A 22632-nucleotide genomic window follows, 5' to 3' on the forward strand; every position below is an offset into this window, starting at 1 on the left:
AGGCATTGCATAAGCTTTGAGCTCTCCACTAATACAGAAAAGGTAGTTACATTTGTGTGCATAGTTTCTTTTATTCTCGCTTAAATAACTTACACTGGGTGTCACTCCAAAGTGAAATCACGCAAGGTATATGATCAGTTTTGTTGGCATGCCCTCCGGAACACGTGGCCAACTTGACAGCACTACCAGCAGTATGTAAAGGTTTCTCCACACCTCTTCCAGCTTTGAGTTGTCTAAATTTTTGTTGTCAATGTAACAGGCTGGTGTTCTTCCTGGTTCTAATTTTTAATTTGAGTTTCTCTACCATGGAGACGACCTTTCAGAAATATTTTCTCTTGAGGGACAGTGTCTCCTCTTGCCAGGAGATGGCGCTGTGACTCTGTGCTAGGCTCCCTGAGACGGTACCGTCGTGTTAGTGGTGGGCCGTGGGGTGGGCTGTGGGTTTGCACCAAGAGAGGAGATGTTAAGAAATCCTCTGGTCTCCCCTGGGGCCTCAGTTTCCCACCTGAGTTCAGAAAATCTGGTTTTGGTGAGGAGGTGACACCACATGTTGGCGGGGGGCGCAGGATGGGGGGGAGCGGCGGGGAATGGTCTGCCTTGCCCGGCCCTGTTGTGTATCTTTCATGCTTTCAAAGTTCCTAAGAACCCAAGTTTATGAAGTGTCCACTGCAAGCCAGACATAGTTCTTGCCCTGCAAAAAAACCACAAAAACCAAAAACAAACACAAACCAAAAAACTCATAAGCAAGTGGAGGGAAAATATACAGACAAAATCAACTCTAAATGCCGCACTTCCTATAAAAAAAGGTTCAAAGTGCTACAAGTTAATGAGAATTGGAGAGATTGCCTCCCACGATGGGTGTGTGGGATCCTGGAGAAAAGGGCAGAGCTGGGCCTCCTGGGGCCGGGAGGCAGATGAGCAGAGTGTAGCGGGGAGGCCAGGGTTTGGGGCCTGACTGAGCACCACAGTGAGCCACAGTGAGCCTGGAGCTCTCGTGTAGACAGAAAGGAAGGTGAGGTTGGGAGCGGACAAACAGACAAACCATGGTGGGCCCTAATGCCAAGCTAAGGAGTATGCACCTGATTTTGTAAGCAAAGCTGAGCAAGTTTGACAGCAAGAAAACGGTGGGTCATATTTGTAGTTTGGCCAAATCAGCCTGAGGTTTAACTGATTCAGTGGTTTTCCTCCTGTGTTATATAGACACATTTTCCTCCCCATCTGACCGACCTCTCACAAATGGTTGATACGATTGCCTACTTCCCTCATCTCCAAGTGCTCTCTTTGCTTGGCTTCCGTGAAACCACAATGCTTTTTCCTCTTACACTCCTGGAGGCGCTTCTCATTCTCCTCTGCAGCCTCTTCCCCTTCCTCTGGCCATTAAATGCTCATGGAGCCTCCATTCCCTCTGCACTCTCTCCTGAGCAATCCTGGCCCTGAGCTTGGCTTAATTATACCCTACACCACGATGACTCAGCCCTGGCCTCCCCTCTGAGCTCCAGAGCCATATATCCAACTGCTAGTCGACAGTGAATGTTTCGGAAGCATCTTTAATTCATGTCCCAAACGCCCCACCCAGCCCTGCCTAATGCTGGTCTTCCACCGGTGTTCCTTAGCTGCGTGGACACACCACCATTCATCCTGCTAGGCCAGTTAAACATCCCAGAGGTGTCCTTGACAACTCCCTCTTCCTTGCCTCCTTTTCCAGCCACCCCCCAGGTCCACCTGACTCTCCTTCCTCAACAGCGACCAGAACTGTCCACTCTATCCATCATGGCTGCCATTCGCCCAGCTCAAGGCTGCAGTGGCTTTTCACCTGGGCCCCCAGGGAGCCTGAGCTGGCCTTCTGCTTCTGCTCGGGCTCCCCTGCAATCTCCCCTTCACACCGTGGCCAGAGCTATCTTCTCCAAATGTACAGCTGACCATGTCACTCACTCCCCAGGGAAACCGCTACAGTGGCTTCCCGCTCAGGCCCAAAGGGAGTGTTCTTTTCCTTAACCCTTTTATCGTTAGGAAAATGAATACAAAAAAGAGCATAGAACAAATGTACAATTGAACACCCTTGAAGCCAACTGCCATGAAAGGAGAAAGAACCTTGTCAGCCATCCCATTCTGGTTGCTCCTCAAAATAGAACTGCCTCCTTCCCCCACCCCGGAGGAACTACCTATCCTGACTTTCCTGGGAAGCATCTACTTATTTTTGTCATCCAACCACATGTCTCTAACTGTTATGGTTCAACTTGGCCTGTTTTGGGTTTTTTTATATGTCTGTTAGTTCTCCTTTAATCCAGAGGTCCCCCCCACCCCCGCCATCTCCTTTTCTTCCCTCTTGCGGTGTATTTGTCTTGTAGAGTTCCCATTGCTTTTAAAATAAGAAAAACATTCCCTTCCATGCCTGTAAGGCTTGACTTGGTTTGATCCCCCTAAATCTCTCTAGCCTCATCTCCCACCAGGCTGCTTTTCACTCTCTTTCAACCCATGCCAACCTTGATGCAGTGCCCCCCATGCCTTCTCCTTACCCCTGTGGGCCTTTTGCAAAGGCTGTTCCCTCAGCTTGAAATGCTCTTCCTTCTCTTGTGTCTCCCAGTTAACTCCAGCTTATTTTTGTATCTCCGAGGGAGTATGCTCTCCTCAGAGAAGCCTGCTCCTCCTTCCCTGACTGGCCAGTCCCCTGCAGCCAGAGCCTCACGGCCCCTCCCTTCTCCTGGACAACACAGGTCAAGGTTGTGGTTTTCCATTTGTTTGTAAGATGATATGATTAATGACCATGAGTTCCACGAGGGTAGGGATTAGGTCTGCTTTTGCTCACCATTGTTTCCCACTATGTAGCTGGGTGCCTGGCACATAGTAGGTGTTCAAGTAAAAGCGTGCTGCCCTCTGCCCAGGGAGCAGTAGCCCCAGACACCAACACAATTAGGAGACACAAACCGAGACTGAAAGCCCTGATTCCCTCAGAGGTGGGAGCTGAAGCAGTGTGGATGGGGGTGTCTCCTGGAGAAGGATGGAGAAGAGGGTGGAGGCTCCTCCCAGAACACCTGAGGCCATGCCAGCGTCCTTCTGCCCACCCCCAGCCCCTAGTGCAGGAGCCAGGCCTGGAATGGATGGCTGGAGAGGCTCCTGGGGCCAATCGCTCCCACCCGGGCCGGGCCGCTGGGGCTGAGCTAAGTGGAAACAAATGTTCTCTGGCTGTTCCCAGCCCAGTCCTGGTGAGCAGCCCCTCCCTCTCAGCTCTTGCTCCCCTTCCCCTCCTTGGAGCTCCTCCCCAGCCCCCCTCCAGTTCTTTCTCCCTTTGACTTATGGGGTGATTGGAAGTTTGGGGTGTAGGTAGGGTTGAGAGATATGGAAAATGTGGGGCAGGTGGACTCTGTGGGGAACTGGAATATGGGGTGGGGGGCTCCCTTGGACAAAGGCCCAGAGGGGGGTCTCAGAGGAAACTTGGCTTGTAAGGCAGGGATCCAACGGGCTAAAGTGGGAACCAGGCATTTGAGCTCCCACCCCTGGCTGGAAAGGCACACTCTCCTGACTTCAGGTGGGCCGGGGAAACCTGGAGTGGAGCAATGCCGGGTACAGGAGAGGAAAATGACCCTTTTTCTTTCTCCTTCCCTTCATCTCTCTAGAGGACTAGGCTTTCCTCTCCCTGTTCTCCTGGAGAACCTAGACACCCAGGGCCCTTAGCAATTCTCAAGTCCCAGTCACCACCCTGAAAGAATGGCAGTCAGGTCCCCTTGCTGGGGAAGGGGGAGGGAAGGCGGTGCAGAGGGAGGGAGAGGGGGAGGTTACTGGGAGGGGAAGGGTCACAGGCCCAAATTCCTAGGCTCCTGCAGCTTCAGTCGTTCTGAGAAACAAAGAAGCAGAGAAAGTGATTTAGAGACAGACACAAATAGAAACCAAATTCTGGAGATGGAAGAGACGTGAAAAGACACGGAAAGACAGAGAGGATCCAACAGACAGACGGCTCTGCTTTCCCCTGCAGCGACTCCGATGTTATCTCTCTCCAGCTGCCTCCCCCCCCCCCCAGTCCCCACCTCTGCTCCTCCTCCCTCTCCCAACCCACAGCCAGACATCCCTGGGCTCCTTCCCCCTCTTTCTTTTGCACCAGGGCCTAAAAGTGGAGTTAAAATTGTCCTCAGAACTAAAGGCAGAGCAACAGAGGAAGAGGTGGAGGGGGCCCAGTGCCCAGAGGACTGACAGAGGGGGAATCAGAGTGGCAACACTCCACTCCATGCTGCCCCCTTCTGGGCTGCGGTGTTCCAATCTTCCCAGAAAGTTCCTCCACTTGGCATGTCTGTGCAGGGGGGGGGGGGGGGGGGGGGCAGGGGGTGGTGCATGTAATCTCCCAGGAGGCAGGCACTGTCTCAGCCTGAGCCAGCCTGTCTGTGTGTCCATCTGTACCTGTGGGTAAAAGTTACTCAGCATTGTCTAGGGGAGGCAAGGGTGTCCTGGTGTTTCTGTGGGGTTATATCTGGATGCCCGTTGCCCAGGTGTGGGTGTGTCCAAGTGTGCATGGGTGTGCACTCATCTTGATCTTTGTGTACCTCTGTCTGTCCCCCCAGCCGTGCTCCATGAAAAGTCTTCTAGGGTAATAGTGGAGGACCGAAGCCTTGGGAACACCTCAACTCATCTCTCTAAAGGTTTGGAACGCGTAAGGGTATAGAAGTCATTGCTCTGGTTTCTGCCCAGATGCCAGCCAACCCCTAGGTGGGGGTGCAGAGAAGGCAAAAGAGAGTAAGCAGAGGCACAGTTGCCCTCGGAGCCGAAGCCTGCCCATCGCAGACTCCAGTGGACCCTTCCCCTGCCCCCGTGCTTCTGCAGGCACTTCTGGGCCGATGGATTCTGCAATGGGACTCTGGGCGGGGTGGGGGGGGGGGGGGATGAGGGCTTAGGGAATCCAGGGATGGCCAAATATTCTGTAAGATCTGGCCAGAGAGAGTGCTGCAGGAGGGGTGGGGCGATCTGTGTGTGTTTGTAGGAAAGGTGGGGGGTGGGGGCAGAAAGGCCGCCTGCGGGGGAGAAGGCTTCTTGGCAAACGCCCCAGTTTCCTGCGCTTATCCCTGCTCCCTGCCACTGCTCCCAATTCTGTTGTTTCAATAACATCATTTTTATCCACCCCACAGAGAGACTGTGTCTTAGGAGAGGGAGGCGAGGGGCAGGGCCAGGGCATGAGGGGGTGGTAATGGAAAGAGGCTGGGGTCTGGAGACAGCAGGGACTAGATTTGGGGCGCTCCCTCCTCAGGCAGAGGCAGGGCGGTCCCAGAGCCCCGGTCCCCTGATGACAAAGACAAATACATTAAAATTCTTGCCTCAGAGAAGAATGCAGGATAGGGAGAGCATTTCATAATCTGTAATAACAGTAGCAGGGTGGGGGCAGGGGTGCGTAGGGGACTCAGAACCCAGGCAGTTGTTCCCAGGGGTCTGGCCACTGGCCACCTGCAGCCTTTAGGAACCCCTAAAGCTCTCCAGATGCCTGTTTAGTACCATCTGGCTTGAGTGTGTGCCCAACCTGGGTCTGTCTTTGAGTGTGCCGTGTCCAGAGTTGGCATTGCCCTGCAGAAACAGTAACTGTGTACAAAACTAAGAGGTGCAGAAGCCATGGGTGGTAGCTGGCTGCTATGAAAGGCAAAAATGGGAGGGAGCAACACTTGGGCCCCGTGCCCCTTATTAGCTCCCTCAGCCACTAGGCGACCTACCCAGGGTCCCTTCCCCTTCTCGCGAGTGCTTCAGCTCCCTCACCAAAATTCTCTGTCCCCAGTACAGGGCATTAGACTGACACAGCTGGGACACCACTGGCCCTGGGGTTGGGCTCACAGCAAACCTAGGAGCTTCCCCATGTGCCTAGGGCAATGTTTCTCCGTTTCTGTTTTCCACTTGCTCATCCGTCCTTCCCCAGATCTGCCTCGTCCCCTGGGTTAGGCATCAGTGGTCTTCTGTGGCATCCCCTTTGTCCCCCAGCTTCAGAATCTCTATTCACTTGTCCCCACTCTCTGAGGGACTCAATCTTGCCTTCTCTCTGCTCACCGAGGATGTTTATGTTTCTTGGCAGCGGCCTCACTCCCAGAGTTCAGGTGGTATCTCCACCCCAAAAGACCAGGAGCTTTCCTCTGGGTACCCGAAGCTTCTACCACTTGGGAGATGCACTCATCCCCTTAAAGGTTGATGCCACTCTAGATGGCGGTGATAGGGAAACTGGCGCTTGCTGTGGAATGTCCTGCACCACCTGTCTCTCGGCACCCTTGGGGCAAGCAGGCGGAGGGGAGGAGCGGGGACTGCAGCCACTGCCAGTAGCTTGGTGTGATGAATGGAGCTGTCCCCCCTCCCCACGGGGCCTTTGATCTCCCCCCCGTGGGGGGGGGGGAGACAGGGGCATCAAAGACATTTTTGTGGCATTAGAGAATCAGATAAACACCATCTCACCTGCAGCTGGCTCTTCCACCCCTTCTGGCCCCGGCCAAGTTGGGGAAGGAACGTGAGGCAGGCTACACGCGGACACGCGAGGCCCGGCTGCAGAGAGATCTGCCCTCCTAATCTCTTGCGAGTCTGCAACCTCAGCTCTATCGCTCGCTTACACGTGCGAGCGCTTGAGCGCAGGCCATCCAAGAGGTTCCTCTTGCTGTCTAATCTCCCCTTCGCAGACCTCCCCCGAACGCGGGCTTGAAGAGGCGGGGTGGCTGGGGAGCGAGAGAGGAGGCCTAGGGCTTCCTCTTTTCCTTGAGGAAAGGCTGAGAAAGGGGCGTGCAGTGCGGAGGCGGGGCCGGTAAGGGGTGACCCCCTCCTGAGTCCGCCCGTCCGACGGTCGAGTTCGGCACCCCTCCCCGGAGCACCCATCGCCCCAGGCGGACTTCCTCCCCAGCCCCGGCTCCAGCATCTCCCTCCGAACCGCCCCCCCCAACTCCCTCATTCCTGGGAAGTTTTCTCTCTTTACAGTCAACAAACCTGTCAAACGTCTCCCTTCCAGCCCGTCCCCCATTCCCCAGCTCCTCTTCCACCCCCCCTCCCCGCCCTTACTCCTCTCCACCCTGCTCCCCCGCCCCTCCTTGCCCCTGTCTCTGGGCGGCGGCGGGGGGCTCCCAGTCCGCGAGAGGCGAAGGGAAGGGGCGAGGCAGGCGGGTCCCGCAGCCACCGGCGCTCTTGCGCCCCGCCCCGGGACCTCGCACCCGCCCTCCGCTGAGCTCCGCGCCTGCAGCCCCGGGGCGCACGGCTCCCTCCCGAGAGTCCCGCCGCCTGACTGTCGCAACTGCCACCCCACGGCCCCCCTGCCCCCGCCCCCGCCCGGGCCCCGCTCCCCTCCCACCCCCGCCCCCGGCTCTGATTTCTTCTCCCGAGCGAACTCGGCGGGAGACACAGGCGCTGGCTGCCCCGTCCGCTCTCCGCCTCGGGCCGCGCCCTCCTCGCCCGCGATGGGCCCCCCCCGCCGCCGCCGCCGGAGCCCTCGCCTGCCGGCCGCCGCCGCCGCCGCGCTCGCCGCGCTCGCCCTGAAGCCCGCGCTCGCCCTGAAGCCCGCGCCCCGGCGCGCCCCGGCTAGCCCGGCAGCCTCGCCCGGTACCGCACCGGCCGGCGGCAGAGCGCTCGCGATGCTGCCGCCCGCGCCCTCCGTCCTGCTGCTGCTGCTGCTGTGTCCCGCGCACGTCGGTGGGCTGTGGTGGTGAGTGCTGTGCCTGCGCGGCTCGGGCAGCTCAAGGGTGGGGGCTTCGGAACTGACGGCGCCGGGGGCGGGGGTTGCTCCCAAACGCGCTCCCGCTGCCTCCGGGCTCTACCTGCGAGCCGAGCCCAGCCCCCCGGGCCGCTGGAGAGGTGCCGGGGAGGTGCGTGCAGCTCTCCTGCCGGGCCCCGCCTGGGCCACTTCTAAACTGCCACTCAGACGTTCCGAAACCTCCACTCGGCACATTCGGTTGTATTTCCTCCTATCTTGTGCTACACACCCCCCGTCCTCCCCTTTCCCCCTCCGCTTCTGCGCTCAATCCAGGTCCTCAAGGAACTGGCACGTGGGTAAGAAAGAGCCACCGGGTAGACAGCGGGGGTGGGGGCGAAGATCTGTAGTCAGAGATCTGAAGAAAAGAATGTGTGAGGAGGGCCCTGGATTTAGGGGAGGAGGACTGGATTTGTGGAAAAGAGAGGAACAAGGTGGGAAGGCACAAGGCAAGGAGGGTCAAACAGCTGTCTCTTCCCCGCCTTACGCTGCTCAACAACCCACCGGCTTCTCTCCGAGGGCTACTTCAAAGTGGACAGTAGTGGCGGGGGAGAAAACGTAAAGGGAAACTGAGTCAGGACCCCGGCTTTTTCTACATCCTCCTTCTGGAGCAAAGAGGAAGAAAGACAGGAAAGGGACCCAGGGTCCCGGTCCTTCCAGATGTGGGGGTCAGAAATGAAAAAAAACACAGCTTCGGAGGTACTGGGAATCGTGGCGGGTCCCGGTGGAAGGGAGGGAGGCCTGGCCAACCAAGGAGACGTGGCCTCCAGACCTGGCCCTAACCTAGAGCAGACAACTACGGAGCTAAGGTCGCGGGAACTTTGAGTCTTGGGGATGGACAGCAACTAGGAAGGTGGGTGCCAGGTCGGGACCTCTCAGCGATCTCGATCCCGTAGACTTTTTTTTTTTTTTTTTTTTCTTTTTTTCCTTCCCGGTCTCTCCAGAGCTGCAAAGACCCGCCCGGAATAGCTGGGTGTTTAAAGAGGAGGGACTTGGACAATATCACTGATGCATCAGCCAATCCTAAGAAAGCAGGGTCTTGTCTATTTGCATAGCGCCATAGCATTGGCTGGATTCTCTACCCTCCACTCCGCCCCCACCCCCCGGTTTGGAAGGAGGGGTGGGGCCGGCAGATCCCTCTCTTCCAGGGAGATAGGGAGCTGGATGCCCACACAGGGAGCAGCTGGCTGCAAGCCCTCTTTCGTGATGTGGGAGAGATGTCCCTGGGGGTGTCAGCGAGGGAGCAAATCGAGGATGACCCAGGTCCCGGCTAGGGGACTTGCGTCCTTCGATCCTGGCTTAGCATAACTTAGTATAATAATAGTATCAGTTTTGAAATAGACCTGAGATCCAATCTCGGCCATTTGTTAAGTCTGTGACCTTGGATAAGTCACTTTTCCCTGCTCCTCAACGTCTCAACTACAAAATTGGGAAACAGTGCCCCTATCTGGTAGGCCGGACAGGAGGATTACCTACAAAATGATCTGGCGTTGGGAGGTGCTCTGTAAATGTTAAGTCCCCCTCCTCCACGCTGCGGGTTCTCCTGGCCAGATTCTGTAGGCGTGAAAAGGAGGATTAATTTAAATTTAAAATCCAGAGTCCCAAGCAAAACTTTGTAAAGGGATCTCTGTCTTGTTTCCCAGACTCACATTTTCTCATTTTGCCCTTTCTCAAGGCATTGGAGACAGGGGTCTCTCCCTGATGGTGGTTGCCCTCCCTCTACTCCTTTTCCATTTCTCCAAATCATTCTCATCCTTCCAGGTAGAATACCGCATCCTCCATAACATTGTCTCTTTGTCTTCCTTTGCCTTCTGTGTGCTCCCACTGCACCCCACGCATTGGGCAACTATGCCAGTTACGGGGACAGCCATCCCCTCTGTGGTCCTTCTTCCCTGCTCCTGGAAGGCAGAGGCTTTGTCTTTGTGCCCTGGAGGCTAAAGGTGCTGGGGAAGTTTTGTGGAGTGTTGCTGAATTGGTTGATTCGCCTTTCTGAGACTTGTGTCTATGGGAGTTCCTTTGTTCAGGAGGGGCTGCTGGGTGGGTGACAAGCCAGAGGAAGAGAGGCCTGGTCCCTTGGAGACTGACCCTGAAGCTGGGAAGCAGGGAGTGGGGGAGGAGGTGAGGAGAGCAGGTGTAGGAGAACACAGGGGCCTTCATGGCTGCAGCTGCAGGGTGAGCTGGGTGAAGAGTGAGGGGCTGGGGTGATAAGGTGTCCAGCAACTGCCTCTCTCAGCTGCCTCTCAGAGAGAACCTGCCTCTCCCACCTGCACTGGCCCCCTCACTCTCCTCTGTTTCTGACACTTCATTCCTTTGGTCTGATCCCAGATTCCTTTCTCAGGATCTTTGACTCTACTTGCTTACTCTCTTGTCCCCACCCCGCCCCACCATCGATCTCCAAGATCTGGCTTGGGCTGGAGGGCTGGACCCAGCATCCCCAGTAGGCTAAGGCTCCTGCCACTCCTTGCCTGCCCCTCAGTCCCCACACTGCCCCCCTACACCAGCTTTACTTTGGCTAGGAACTTTATCAGGCCCAGAGCGTCCAGGCTGTTCTCTGATGTCTAGGACCTGCTTGCTGGCCCCCTTTTCCCTGCTTCTCAGAGAATGCTAACCAGGCCAGAGCTCTAGCAGTAGACAGGAAGGCAGCAGCCCCTGCAGTCGACTCTGACATTACTAGAATGTAATGTCAGAGTCGACTGCAGCCAGGCTGGGAACAGAGAGGACCCCAGGAACTCTGAGTGACTGGACTGTCTGGATTAGGAAAGGAGGGTCCTGTAGGGGAGTGATCCAGGTCCTGGAATAGGCTCAGGTACCTAGCTCCAGGTTCCAGAAAAGTTTCCCTTCCACCTTTTTTCCCCCCTCCTCCTTCCCCCTCCATGCAATGCATGCTTTCTAAACTCTGCCTCCGGCCTCTCTGTCTGTCTCTCTCCCATCTGTAACCATATCTTTGTAAATCGCAGAATCCCAGATTCCAGGACATTGGCCAGGCTCTCTTGAGGTCATCTTGTCCAGCCCACTGCCTGCAGGCCATCCAGCCTGTGCTCTGGCCCTGACAGAGTGTGAGGAAGAGTGAGAATTTTGAGAGTGAGGAAGAGAGGGAAAGTCTGTGGCTTCCCGGTCACCAGCTCCCAGCCCTTCCAGCCTGCTCTCTGCACCCCTCCCACCGTCCCCCAGGAAGTTCTTCTCACTGTCTGACCCATCTTTATTTATGCTTTCAATCAGTGGATGTGGAAAATAGCTCACTCTCACAGAATGGCCAAATCAATCTCCCTTCTCCCTTCCTCTTTGTTTTATATTTTCTATGAAAGAAACCAACCCCCCCTCCTTGTTCCACAAGCAAAACAGCACCCAGTCTCACTCCCTTCCCCCAGCTCATCTTGCCTTTCTCCCCCCCCCACCCCACACTTACGGAAAGGAAATCGGAACCAGAGGCTTAGGACAGCCTCATCTCTGGCCCCACAGGGAGTCAGGGAAAAGACCCAGGCTTCTTCCTGACACCCAGGTTGTCCAGCTTAGTACGCCCCCCCCCCCCCAGGCTGAGCTTGGCTACCCTCTTCCATTGCATCTTTATCTGACCCTTTGTGGGCAGTCTGGTGGCTGGCCCCCATCAAGCTCAGGGTGGGGTGGAGAATAGGGGTGGGGTGGCCATCCAGTACCCCCCCCTCCAGGCCTCCCAGCTTGGCAGCTTCCACTGGAGGGAGACAATGGGGCTGTGAGCAGAAAAGGGCAGGGGCGAAAGGAGGCTGGCTCGATCCAGCCCAGAGCATGCCCCGAGCCCACCAGAGTCCTGGCACTGTGACATCTCCTGGTGGGGGGGGGCAGCCCCCTCCTGCCCCGTTCTCAACGGAAACCAGGAGTTGGTTGGGGGGGGAGGTCAGTGGGAGGTTTGATCACCAGGGCCCAGTGAGGGGGATTCCAGAATGTGTACTTTGATGGAGAAATGCAGCTGTGGAGGGGATGAGACGAGGGCGGGGCGGGCAGCCAGGCCGCGGTCAGGCTGGTAGCAGGGCGCCCAGCCAGCCAGAGCAGGAGGCGCTGGGGAACACAGCAGCCTGTCCCCGGGGACTGGGCAGAGCGCCCTCTAGCCTGTGTCCTCCTTCCTGCCCCGGGGCAGAGTGGGGTGAGACCTTGAGTGCTTCCCCTAATCCGCCTGAGGAGGAGCTGAGGGAGGGAAAGGTCGCTGGGAGGGATCTTCTGTTTTCCACCTGGCCTCCAAAGCTGGTTCCTCCAGCTCCAAGCCCTTCATCTAAGCCAGAAATTAGATCTAGGAAGGACTTGGAGATCATCTAAGCCAATCTTCTCACTTCTTGGTTAGAAGTCCAGCAGAAGTTAGAAATCCAGGGACAGGAGGGGACTTGCCTAAGGCCTAAGTGGCCTGGTGCCTAAGGCCACCCAGGATACAGGCAGTGAGGACGAGGGCTGGGAGTCCACCTCTTGCTGAGTACCTCATCTTTGTGTGCAGTCAGGAAAGGGGTACAGGGCCTTCCACAGGCCCCTTCTGCTCCCCAGCCCCCCTTCACCTGGGTATTCCCCACCACAGCATGGGGGAGCAGAGGCACAGGACAGATTCTCCTCAGAGAATCCCGTGGAGGGTCAGTGTGTGCACTCCTTTGCCTTCCACAGCCCTGCCTGATAGGAAGCCCTCTCGACTGGTGAAGGCCATCAGGGAAGGGAGAGCCCCTGCCTCTCCCAAGAGCTACGAGAAGGAGAGGGGAAGGGCAGTGTTCAGGACGAGGCAGAGGGAACCCAATTGGGCCAGTGTGGGAGAGGGGGGGAATGGGGTGTCTGGTGGGCGGTGGGGAGGCAGGGGTTAATGGAGCTGGGGCATCACTGGCTTTGATGTGGTGCTTGGGGTGGGGGTAGGGGCTGGGGGAGGGGGAGCAGTAATTACCGAGTTAGACAGAGCAGGACAGGACAGGCGGGCGGGCACAGGCCCGGGCCCAGCCGCCTCAGCAGCCGTCAGGCAACATTTTTCTGCCCCTTCTCCACCACCCACCTCCCCCACCCCCGTGCAGCCCCCACCCACAGCCCCGGGGCTCAGGGCTCCCTCTGCTGGCTCCTAGGAGGTGGGGGTCAGACTAGGGACCCTGGGGGTGAGTGTGAAGAAATAGAGGGGGGCTGGCCATGAGGCCCTTCAGAAGAGGCTGGACATCAAAAGGGTCTGTGATCTCCTCAGTAATCCACCTAGGAGTGCTCTCTGGGGAAGGGGAGGGGTCCTGGAGGGTGCTTCTGGTCCAGGGGCAGGGCCAGGAGGAGGAAACACAGGGATCCTAGCTGAGGAGTAAGGGCAGAGAGTTGGTGAGAAGGGTGTTCTCACAAACCCACAAACGCTGCCTGCCCCGCAGTGGGCAGGCCCAAGAGATGAATCCGGGTGATACCCGGAAGACAAAACCCACTTGCTGGAGCTCACTGTCCAGACAGACCCTTTTCCTGTTACCAGAGAAGCAGTCAGGTATCATTTATTTCCATTTTACAGTTGTGGAAACTGAGGTTCAGAAGGTTAGGTCTCATTCATCCAACAAATATTAAGTGCCAACTTCACGGGCAAGGGACTTGCTAACATCTTAGAATAAGCAAATGGCAGAGCCCAGATCCAAACCCCAGTCACAGTCTCCCCAAACTCTGAAGGTGTGCTATTGATGATGTTATGCTTCCTCGTGAAATCTTTGTCTTTAGTGTGTCTTCAAGCTAAGTGGAAAGATAAGACGAGAAAACAAGACAAAATAGTCATGCGCTAGCAGGATCACAAGCACCCCCATATGAGCGACACCTGAGGTGTTGCGTTGCAGAAGGGGTGGGGTCAGTGAGGGCTGGGGCTCAGGGGTGGCTTCTTGGGGCAAGTGGGATCTGAGGTGAGCTTGGAGACATGCTGGGTATGATTTCAATGACTTAGGGGGTGTGAGGGGGTGGCTTTGAGTCCAGAAAGTTAGAGGTGTAATCTCAGATGAATGCAGAGTTAGCCAGCCCAGCTAAGAGTAAGGAAGGGCTGTGTGGAGGAGGGCGTGTGACTCCATCTGAGGTCTCCTGATACCTTGATACCTCATGCGGTCATTTCCCTCCAGCCCCTTTGGTTTCAAAAATATTCACCTAGGGGCGCCTGGGTGGCTCACTCCGTTTAGCACTTGCCTTCAGCTCAGGTCATGATCCTGGGGTCCTGAGATGGAGCCCCGGCATGTTGGGCTCTCTGCTCAGCATGCTCCTCCCCCTGCTCATGCTTTCTCTCTCTTTCTCTCAACTAACTAACTAAATAAATATTTTTAAAATTTTTAAAAAATATTCACCTAAATTCCTTGCAGTAAGGATCCCTCTGCTGAGTGGCCTGCGTCAGTCACCTCCCTCCTTAGATGTTCATCTGTATAATGGGGGGGGGGGGTGTGTGTGAGGTGGGTGAGATAGGACTGGGTGATTTCTGGCATTCCCTTTGGCCCTCTGAATCTAGGCATGGAAAGGTGGGTTAGGCCAGAACCTGGGGCCCCCAGGGCTTAGATCTACAGATGCTGCTAGTAGCAACTGGCTGGCCCTTAATGCCACCTCACTTGGCTATTGACTCTACCAATCAAGGTCCCTGGGAGGGAGATCTTGGCGCAGGCCAAGCCAGTTAGAATGGCCAACCCTAGGCTTGTCCCTTCTTGTCTGCATACTGATTTCTTTTAGGACTAGCCTCCTTTTTTCTATTCCCCGGGAATGGCTATTTGATTAGGATCTCAGGTCCTACATACTACATATTATATATTTCGTACCACCACTGTGCTCCAGCCCCCACAACATGCAGATGCTCCCAAACGGGCACATCTTCCCTGGGCTGACCCCAGGCCAATGCTGACTCAAGGGCCAAAAAAGAGGAGTTGATTCCCTAAGGAAGCAGAAGGGAAGAAAGGAGGGTAAAGGAAGAGGGGAGATGGGGGTGTTATTTCTTGATGTGGAGTCAAGTTGTAACGTTAGAGGGGATAAGGGAGCTTCTCATGCTAACTCCTCAGGTTTCTGAAGCCCAGAGAGAGAATGACTTGCCCACAGTGGCACAGCTCACCCGGAGTTGACAGAGACCAGGGTACAGAAGTGAGGCTTGATGTTTTGCCCAATGCCCCCCTGCCACTCCTCTTCTGGAGTTTTCTTTCCTGTGACTTGGGGATGGGAGCGAGGACAGCAGGGCAGGGAGCAAGCTGGTCCCTTGGGATTCTAGCTGCTACTACTGCCCATCCCTCCTCCTGACCAGCTCGTAAACAAGCCTCGTTCCCAGGCAGCCAGCCAGGCTGGGGAGCCAGACCCAGACCAGGAACCGACTCTGGGGCAGCCCCTCAACCCTGCAAAGGACTGGCCCCACCTCCTGGAGGGCCCTACCCTTCCTGCTCCTCCCGATTTCTCTCCTATCTCTAGCCCCTGGCAAGCAGACAAGGTCGGGAGGTTTGTAGGTTTTTGCTTTTTTCCCTGCATACCCCCACCCTCTCCTGCTTCCCTAGGGTAGGAGGAGCAAGAGGAGAGGGATGGGGTCAGAGTGACCTTGAGAGGATAAGGCCAGTCAACCTTGGGAAAGTAGGGAGTTAGCAGAGGGCAGCGTTGGGGCGGGAGACTGGGGAGCTTAGTGGCGTGGGGGTGGGGTGGGGAAGATGAATTTTCAGAGCCCGACTCCGAGGTGGCGGGAAAGGAGCTGGACAGCCATGGGGAGGCCTGCTTCCCTGCCTCTGCATCCAGTGTGGGGGGAGGGGATGGAGAGAGAGGAAGCTAGTAAGGAGTCCTGGAATCACGGGTGGACAGGAGCCTGGCCTCAAGGGAGGACGTTCTCCGCAGATGGCTCATTCATTCATTCAGAAACATGTATTAAATGGTGTTCATTGTAGTATTACAGTAATCATAACATGCAAATTTTCATAATAAAAATTGGGGGAAATACAAATGAAGCACCTAGAAATCTGCCATGGGAAACAAAGGAAAATATACTTTTAACTCCCAAGGTGCTCATAGTCTTTATCTACTGACCCTATACAACCGTGCTGGAAGCTGCCTCAAATCCTTGTTGTAATGAGGTGGATAAGTGGGTGGAGGGGGGATAGAGAGAGAGAGAGAGAGAGAGAGAGAGCCAAGAGACTGATGCACACTTGAAGGTCATTGGGCCACAGGGAACCAGCTTGGGTTGCCCCTACCCTACCCGTGGCCCACTCCCCACTGCTCCATCCACCACTTTTCTAGGGTTGGGAAGGGGTTGGAGCTGGACCTTTCCAGGCTGCGGTTGGAATGCAGTGATGAGCAGGTCTTAAGCATGGAGGAAGGAAGGTCTGGACTGTAAGTCTCTTCACCGAGAAAAGAATCTTGGCTCCAGGACTACTTGGGTGGAGAGGCTGACAATGATCTGATAGGGTGGGGTCTGATTGGGGGCAGGGAAGAGTAGGAGACCTTAAAGGACTGAGCTTATACATCTTCCTGCAAGTCTCTCTTCAAGCATCTCACACCCCAGAGTTGAGAAGTTCTACCTTAAGACCTAAATTCTGCTCGCTGCTGTTCAAGCCCATTACATCTCATTGTTGTGGGGCCAGAACATGCCTGGGCAGCCTGCACTTGTGGAACAAATGGGGATGGGACTGGGGTGGGGGCGGCGGATGGGCATGAAAGCTAAACTGAAAAGTAGGCCACCTTGACCTTTGGCACCTAGCTCCCACTCTCCTCTGCATTTTCTATCTCCTGGTGCCACTTCTCCCCACCGGGGAGTCATTTTCTGCCCTCTGCTGAAGGGTTTTTGTGTGATCTCAAATGACTCTCAGGTCCAAGTGCTCCACCCACTCATTCCTACAGCAAGCACAGGGATCCCAGCTAAGGGTTCAAGTCAGAGCAATCTGATTAAAGCAGTTCCACTCAGGTGTGAATAACCTTAACCTTCAGGGGTCTGCTATATGGAAACCAAATAACAGCTCTCTCCTTAGGTGGAATGAAGGCCGGGCATGGAGGGATTTCTGAAAGCATGTAGAACTTCTCGTGAGGTCTTTACCCACCGAGCCAAACAGCAATTCCCTCTCCCCAAACCAGTCACAACCAGTGACAGTCAGGGCTTGGCTTGCTGACCTGCTGCTCTGAAAAGGTCACAGAACCTGGAGCAGAAGGGTCGCATCACTTACTTCACAATCATGCTTCAGAGACTTGGTCCCCAGCTACTTCCTCCTGCTCTCCAGTTCAGGGGAACAGGATATCATGGTTGAGGGTCCACCTTAGAGATCAAAGTCCAACCTTCCCATTTTACAGAAGGACAAACTGAGATAGAGAGGGGGTGTGACTGCCTTCAGAGCTTCCCTTCCCTAGCCATTCTAAAATCCTGTGGCCTTCTATATCCCTGGGATTGCGCCTGCCTTTCTAGCATCAGGGTTATTCAGCTGCCAAAACCAGCTTGTTGTCCACTAAGACCAGATCCTTCTGTGATACTGCCCACTTTTCTTTGTATCGCTTTGTGATTCATACTGTTTTCTACTCTGACAGTTTTCTTGATCTTTCTCCTGTTCATTTCTTCCTTGTCTCCCTTTTGGCTCACCTGGTGCCCCGTGCCTGGACCTTGAGTCACTTTCCTATAAGGACTTATTAATGAAGATGTGCACAGAAGGATAAGAGCGAATCCTTGCCCTATAGCAGTTTCAGTCTAAAATCTAGTTAAGAAGGGACCTGGAATGGTAAGGAGAACCAGACAGGACAATCTCAAACTCAGTTGGGGTGGGGTGAGACAAGAGGCACATGCCAGCTCTTAGCCCTGGGCTGAGCAGGGCTGGTCTCCCTCCCCCTTCCGACCTCCCCACGAAGCCCTGTGAGTCATACCCTGGAACTTGGCTCTTTGCTTTCCAGGGCGGTGGGCAGCCCCCTGGTCATGGACCCCACCAGCATCTGCAGGAAAGCACGGAGGCTGGCAGGGCGGCAGGCTGAGCTGTGTCAGGCCGAGCCAGAAGTGGTGGCGGAGCTGGCCCGGGGCGCCCGGCTTGGGGTGCGAGAGTGCCAGTTCCAGTTCCGTTTCCGCCGCTGGAACTGCTCCAGCCACAGCAAGGCCTTCGGGCGCATCCTGCAGCAGGGTCAGTGAGGGCAGAGCACTCGGGTGGGGGGTGGGGCTGCTTTTTGGTCTCTAGGGGATCAGGGGGGTTGGGGGAGGCTGCTGGAGCCCCGCCTGTCCCATGGGTCTGTGGGCATCCTGCCCTGGCCCTGTCTCCCAGCCACACCTCCTCGCCCCTCCCCTGCCCCGGTGCCCCTGGACCCAGCATCGGTCCTGCCCGCTGACCGCCCATCCCCGCGCCCGCAGACATCCGGGAGACGGCCTTCGTGTTTGCGATTACGGCTGCGGGCGCCAGCCACGCGGTCACGCAGGCCTGCTCCATGGGCGAGCTGCTGCAGTGCGGCTGCCAGGCGCCCCGCGGGCGGGCCCCTCCCCGCCCCCCTGGTCTGCCCGGCACCCCCGGGCCCCCGGGCCCGGCCGGCTCCCCCGACGGCAGCGCTGCCTGGGAGTGGGGAGGCTGCGGCGACGACGTGGACTTTGGGGATGAGAAGTCGAGGCTCTTTATGGATGCGCGGCACAAGCGGGGACGCGGAGACATCCGTGCGTTGGTGCAACTTCACAACAACGAGGCCGGCCGGCTGGTGAGTGGGGGCAGGGGTGTGTAAGAGTGTGTGTGGGTGTGAATGTGCGAGCATGGGTGGGTGTGAGTGGGCGTGGGTGAGGGTGGGGTCTGTGGGCCCGTGTTTGTTTAAGGGTGAGGAAGTGGGGGTGCGTGGGAGGGCCTATGGGTGCAGGAGTATGTTATGTGTGTGGGAGCCACCTGGCAGAGAGGGACCACTTGGAAGATGGGCTGCGGGGAGGGATATGTGGGAGGTAAGGTGGCTAGCCTAGAAGAAGGAGTCCCTTGGGAGGCCTGGGAGGGCCTGGAGCTGGTGGTCTAATGGGGAGGGTGGGGAGGGAACACGCAAAGAGGACTCGGGGCCTTAAGGGACCTCAGGTAGGGCAGAAGAACCTCTGAAACCAGACAGATGGGACAAAGCTTGGGGCAGGTAGAGACCTAGCTGCCAGGGCAGGGGCAGAGGAGGGTGACAAAAGCTGGGGACGAAAGAAAAGACAGAAGTTGGGGCAAAGGTGTGGGGTCTGGAGGTAGGGGAGTCAGGCAAGGCCTGGGAGGGGCTAGAACAGGCCCAAGAGGGATGGGGCTTGGAAAGGTGTGAGAGACAAAGAGTGGATGTTGGTGAAGGTGGGAGGGAGTCAGGCAGAGGCCAGGAAAGCTGTGACCGAATCTGGGGACTTGCCAACTGGCTGCCCACCAACCCCAGAGTGGGGGCCCTGCTCGGGATCCTGGCAGCCTCTCTCTTTCCCTCTGCAAGGAGGGGGGCCCCAGGAGCTCCTGTTTAGGGACGAGAAAGCTGTCTGGGTCAGATGTTTCCAGGAGGGGGTGTGAGGAAGGAGAGAGGCCTGGGAAGAGGGGGGCACACAAGTCCGTAGATCAGGTTGGCCTCTGGATTCTGAGCTTCCAGAGATGATCTTCCCGGGTCCTCTGACATCATAAATTTCTAGTGGGGTTGTGACTCTTAGACCCCAGCTTCAGACACAAAATAGCAAAGAAGGGGCAGGAGTTCTGGATTCCAGTTCTCAGTAATGCATTCACGGTGGGCCCTTCGGCACCCTAGGCCTCAGTTCCAGTGTGCTCTAGGGACGCCCCCACACACACCCTGTGTCCTCCAGGGTTCAGGCCTGAGGCATCAGGCAGGGGCTAAGAGGGGGCCCGGAGAGGAAAGTCCAGACAGGCCCACATACCTGTCAGAGAGGAGTGGGGAGGGGTGGCAGAGACAGACGCCCAGGAGGCCGGCTCTGCGACTCTGCTCAGCCCTGCCTGGGGCCGTGAGGGGCAGCAACGAGAGGGGGCCGGGTTGGTAGGTTGGTAGGAGGAATAGAGCACGACAGCTGCAACCCCTGCCCGTCTCCCTCCAGGGAGAATCTCACCCCTGCCGTCCGTTCTGCTTTCTCTCCCGCTCCCTGACTTTGGACCCTGCGGTCTCTGTGCTACGTACAGTACAGCGCCCCACTCCCCCCACTTCTCTTACTCTTCCATCTTTATCATTTTTCTTTCTCTCGGAGCTCTTGCTCCCTGCATTTCCTCCTCTCCACCTTGGGCTCTCCTTTTTGTTTTTGGTCTGCTCTTTTCTCTTCCGTCCACCCCCCACCCTCCCCATCTTATTCTAGGTCGGTCCTTTGGGCCTTGCCAAACCACGCACCCGCAATCTGTCCCCATCCGCCCGCTCATTCGCTCTCCGCCGCAGGCCGTGCGGAGCCATACGCGCACCGAGTGCAAGTGCCACGGGCTGTCGGGCTCGTGCGCTCTGCGGACCTGCTGGCAGAAGCTGCCCCCGTTCCGCGAGGTGGGCGCGCGGCTGCTCGAGCGCTTCCACGGCGCCTCGCGTGTCATGGGAACCAACGACGGGAAGGCCCTGCTGCCCGCCGTCCGCACTCTCAAGCCGCCCGGCCGCGCCGACCTCCTCTACGCCGCCGACTCGCCCGACTTCTGCGCTCCCAACCGGCGCACCGGCTCGCCCGGCACGCGCGGCCGCGCCTGCAACAGCAGCGCCCCGGACCTCAGCGGCTGCGACCTGCTGTGCTGCGGCCGCGGGCACCGCCAGGAGAGCGTGCAGCTCGAGGAGAACTGCCTGTGTCGCTTCCACTGGTGCTGCGTCGTGCAGTGTCACCGCTGCCGCGTGCGCAAGGAGCTCAGCCTCTGTCTCTGACGCGCCGCCTGGCGGCTGCGGGACCTCTACACCCCAGCGGGGGCGCTGCCCAGCTTCTCCCGGCGACAGCCCATCTCCCAGGCCTCCGGAAACGGAGAGGCGGCGGGGCTGGGGATAGACGCCCGCCCAGGAAGGCCCCAGGGCGCTGGAGAACCGCACCCCCCACCTCAGCCCGCCAGGGAGCGCTTTGGAGGGCTCCTGGGGGGAGGCAATGCAGTCCCTCTCGCTCTTTGGCCCCCATATGGAAACCAAAGAGCCAGTCTCTAGGCCTCTGGATGCAGGTCTCCTTAGAACTGCTGGCTATGGGGTGGGTGGGTGAGTTTAGTATCAATAAAAGTATTTAAACCAATAGGACTGGGCCCACAGTTTGGGAGGGGAGCTGGCCTCCAGGGGGCTGACATGGGGCCAGGCTTCCCAAGGAGTGTGTAAAGGAAGATGGTTTTGACAGAACTAGCATCTCAGGGGTCAGCCTTAGGTCCCTATCTTCTCACCTATTGGATTAAGCTCTCCTGGCAACGTGATGGAGAGTCACCCTTGCCACATTTCTCCGGCCTGCATCTTAGGAAGACCTAAGCCGTCCCTTTTTAAAGGAACAGACTGAACAGGTCTAGGAAAAGAAGACCAGACACCTCTGGTAGTGTACTCAGCTCTCAGATCAGCCCTCATCTTAATTCTAGGGGACTGTGACACCTTCAACTGTCCTTCTGTTTCTGTGACCCCCAGGGGAATTCGAGGGTAGACCTTTAGGGCCACCCAAGCCCATAGGATTAAAGCACTTTATAAACTGTAGAATGTGATGAAACAATGTTATTAGTAACATCCGACTTTGTTACCATCAAAACTAACTTCACCCCCGTTACTGTCCAAAAGACTGCCCAGAACGGCATTTCTAATCACACTCAGAAGGCGATGAAGCTAAGCTGTCCCAAGGTTTCTCTTGGCTCCCAACCACATTTCCTTCCTTCTGGTTCTTTCTCAGGAAGCCCCCAATTTTCCCACAGTCCAAATACTATAGTGGACAATGACTGCCCCACCTAGGTATGTAGGCAAAGCATGAGCTTCGGATTCAGGCACTCTGGGTTGGAACCCGCTGCTGCTGCTTAGAAGGTTGCAATATAAGCATGTTAGCCTCAGTCTCTTTAGCTATACAATGGGAACACCATCGTGTCTCAGTTATCTATTGCTGCATAACAAAGAACCCCAAAATAATTACTTATGATCCTGTAGATTACGAATTTGCCAGAATTCAGCTTGGTGGTTCTGCTCCTTATGGCAGAACTATTGTCTGTGGTCCTTCACTCGGTCCTTCACTCCTGCGATGGCTGGGCTGGGCTGGACAGTTGAAGAGGCTTTCCTCATATGTGTCTAGTGCCCTGAGGCTCCTCCATGCTCCTCTCCGTGTGGCTAGCTTGGGCTTCCTCACAGCATGGTGGCTTTAGTGTCATCAGACTTCAGGCTGGCTTTCAAAATAGATTGCGTTGAATGTCAAGGCAGAAACTCCTGAAGGTCCAGCTTTGAAAGTTACACAGCACTGCTGTCACTCGCTATTGGTTGACACAAGTCACAGAACCAGTCAAAATTCAAGGGAAGGGCAAATAGATTCTGTCTCTCAATGGGAAAGTGGCAACACTTTCATAACCCATTCACATCATCACAGAATCGTGGGGAGGAATTTTTTTGAGATATGAAAAGCACTTAGCACAACACTTGGCACAATAATTATGTCAAGCTTATATGTAATAAATGGCAGTTACTGTGGGAGTGGGGATAGAGAGCTGATACTCTCAGAGCAGACCCTGGTTGCAAATGAAGGTACCCAACTCAAACTAGCTTAGGCCAAAGGAATGAATTATTGGAAAAATAATTAAAAAGAGAATTAATTACCTGGAAAGTCCAGAGGTAAGACTGAATTCAAGCACAACTGAACCCAGTGGCCCAAACAATGTCCTAGGTCTTTCTCCCCTGCCTTCTTCCCTCATCACCATCCTCACATCTATAGTTTCTAGCTTATCTCTGCTCTTCTTTTCATACTGTCCTCATTACCTCCTGCTGCAGGTAGACTTTATATGTCAGCCCGATGCCCACATTCTTAGAGCTGGTCTAAAAAGGAATGGCTTTCCCAGCAAAAGTCTTAAGGAAGACCCTGATTTGGTCAGTGTGGGTCACTTGCCCATCCCCAAACCAATAACCATCCAGGAAGATGTATTACTGTGACTGGGACTGGTGCTCTC

At 56.2% G+C, this 22632-nt stretch overlaps 1 protein-coding gene across 1 annotated transcript; it reads left to right on the forward strand.

The window, feature by feature from the left end:
* Nucleotides 1-7509: 7509 nt before the first annotated feature.
* Nucleotides 7510-20569, forward strand: WNT6 (Wnt family member 6). Its single transcript, XM_027590893.1, has 4 exons — nucleotides 7510-7636; nucleotides 17495-17715; nucleotides 17940-18274; nucleotides 19940-20569. The coding sequence occupies exons 1-4, from the start codon at nucleotides 7566-7568 to the stop codon at nucleotides 20399-20401; spliced, it is 1089 nt and encodes a 362-aa protein (XP_027446694.1). The 5' UTR covers nucleotides 7510-7565; the 3' UTR covers nucleotides 20402-20569.
* The last annotated feature ends 2063 nt before the right edge of the window (nucleotides 20570-22632 follow it).

This window comes from Zalophus californianus, chromosome 3 (genome assembly GCF_009762305.2).
Source record: "Zalophus californianus isolate mZalCal1 chromosome 3, mZalCal1.pri.v2, whole genome shotgun sequence".
NCBI classification, from domain to species: domain Eukaryota; kingdom Metazoa; phylum Chordata; class Mammalia; order Carnivora; family Otariidae; genus Zalophus; species Zalophus californianus.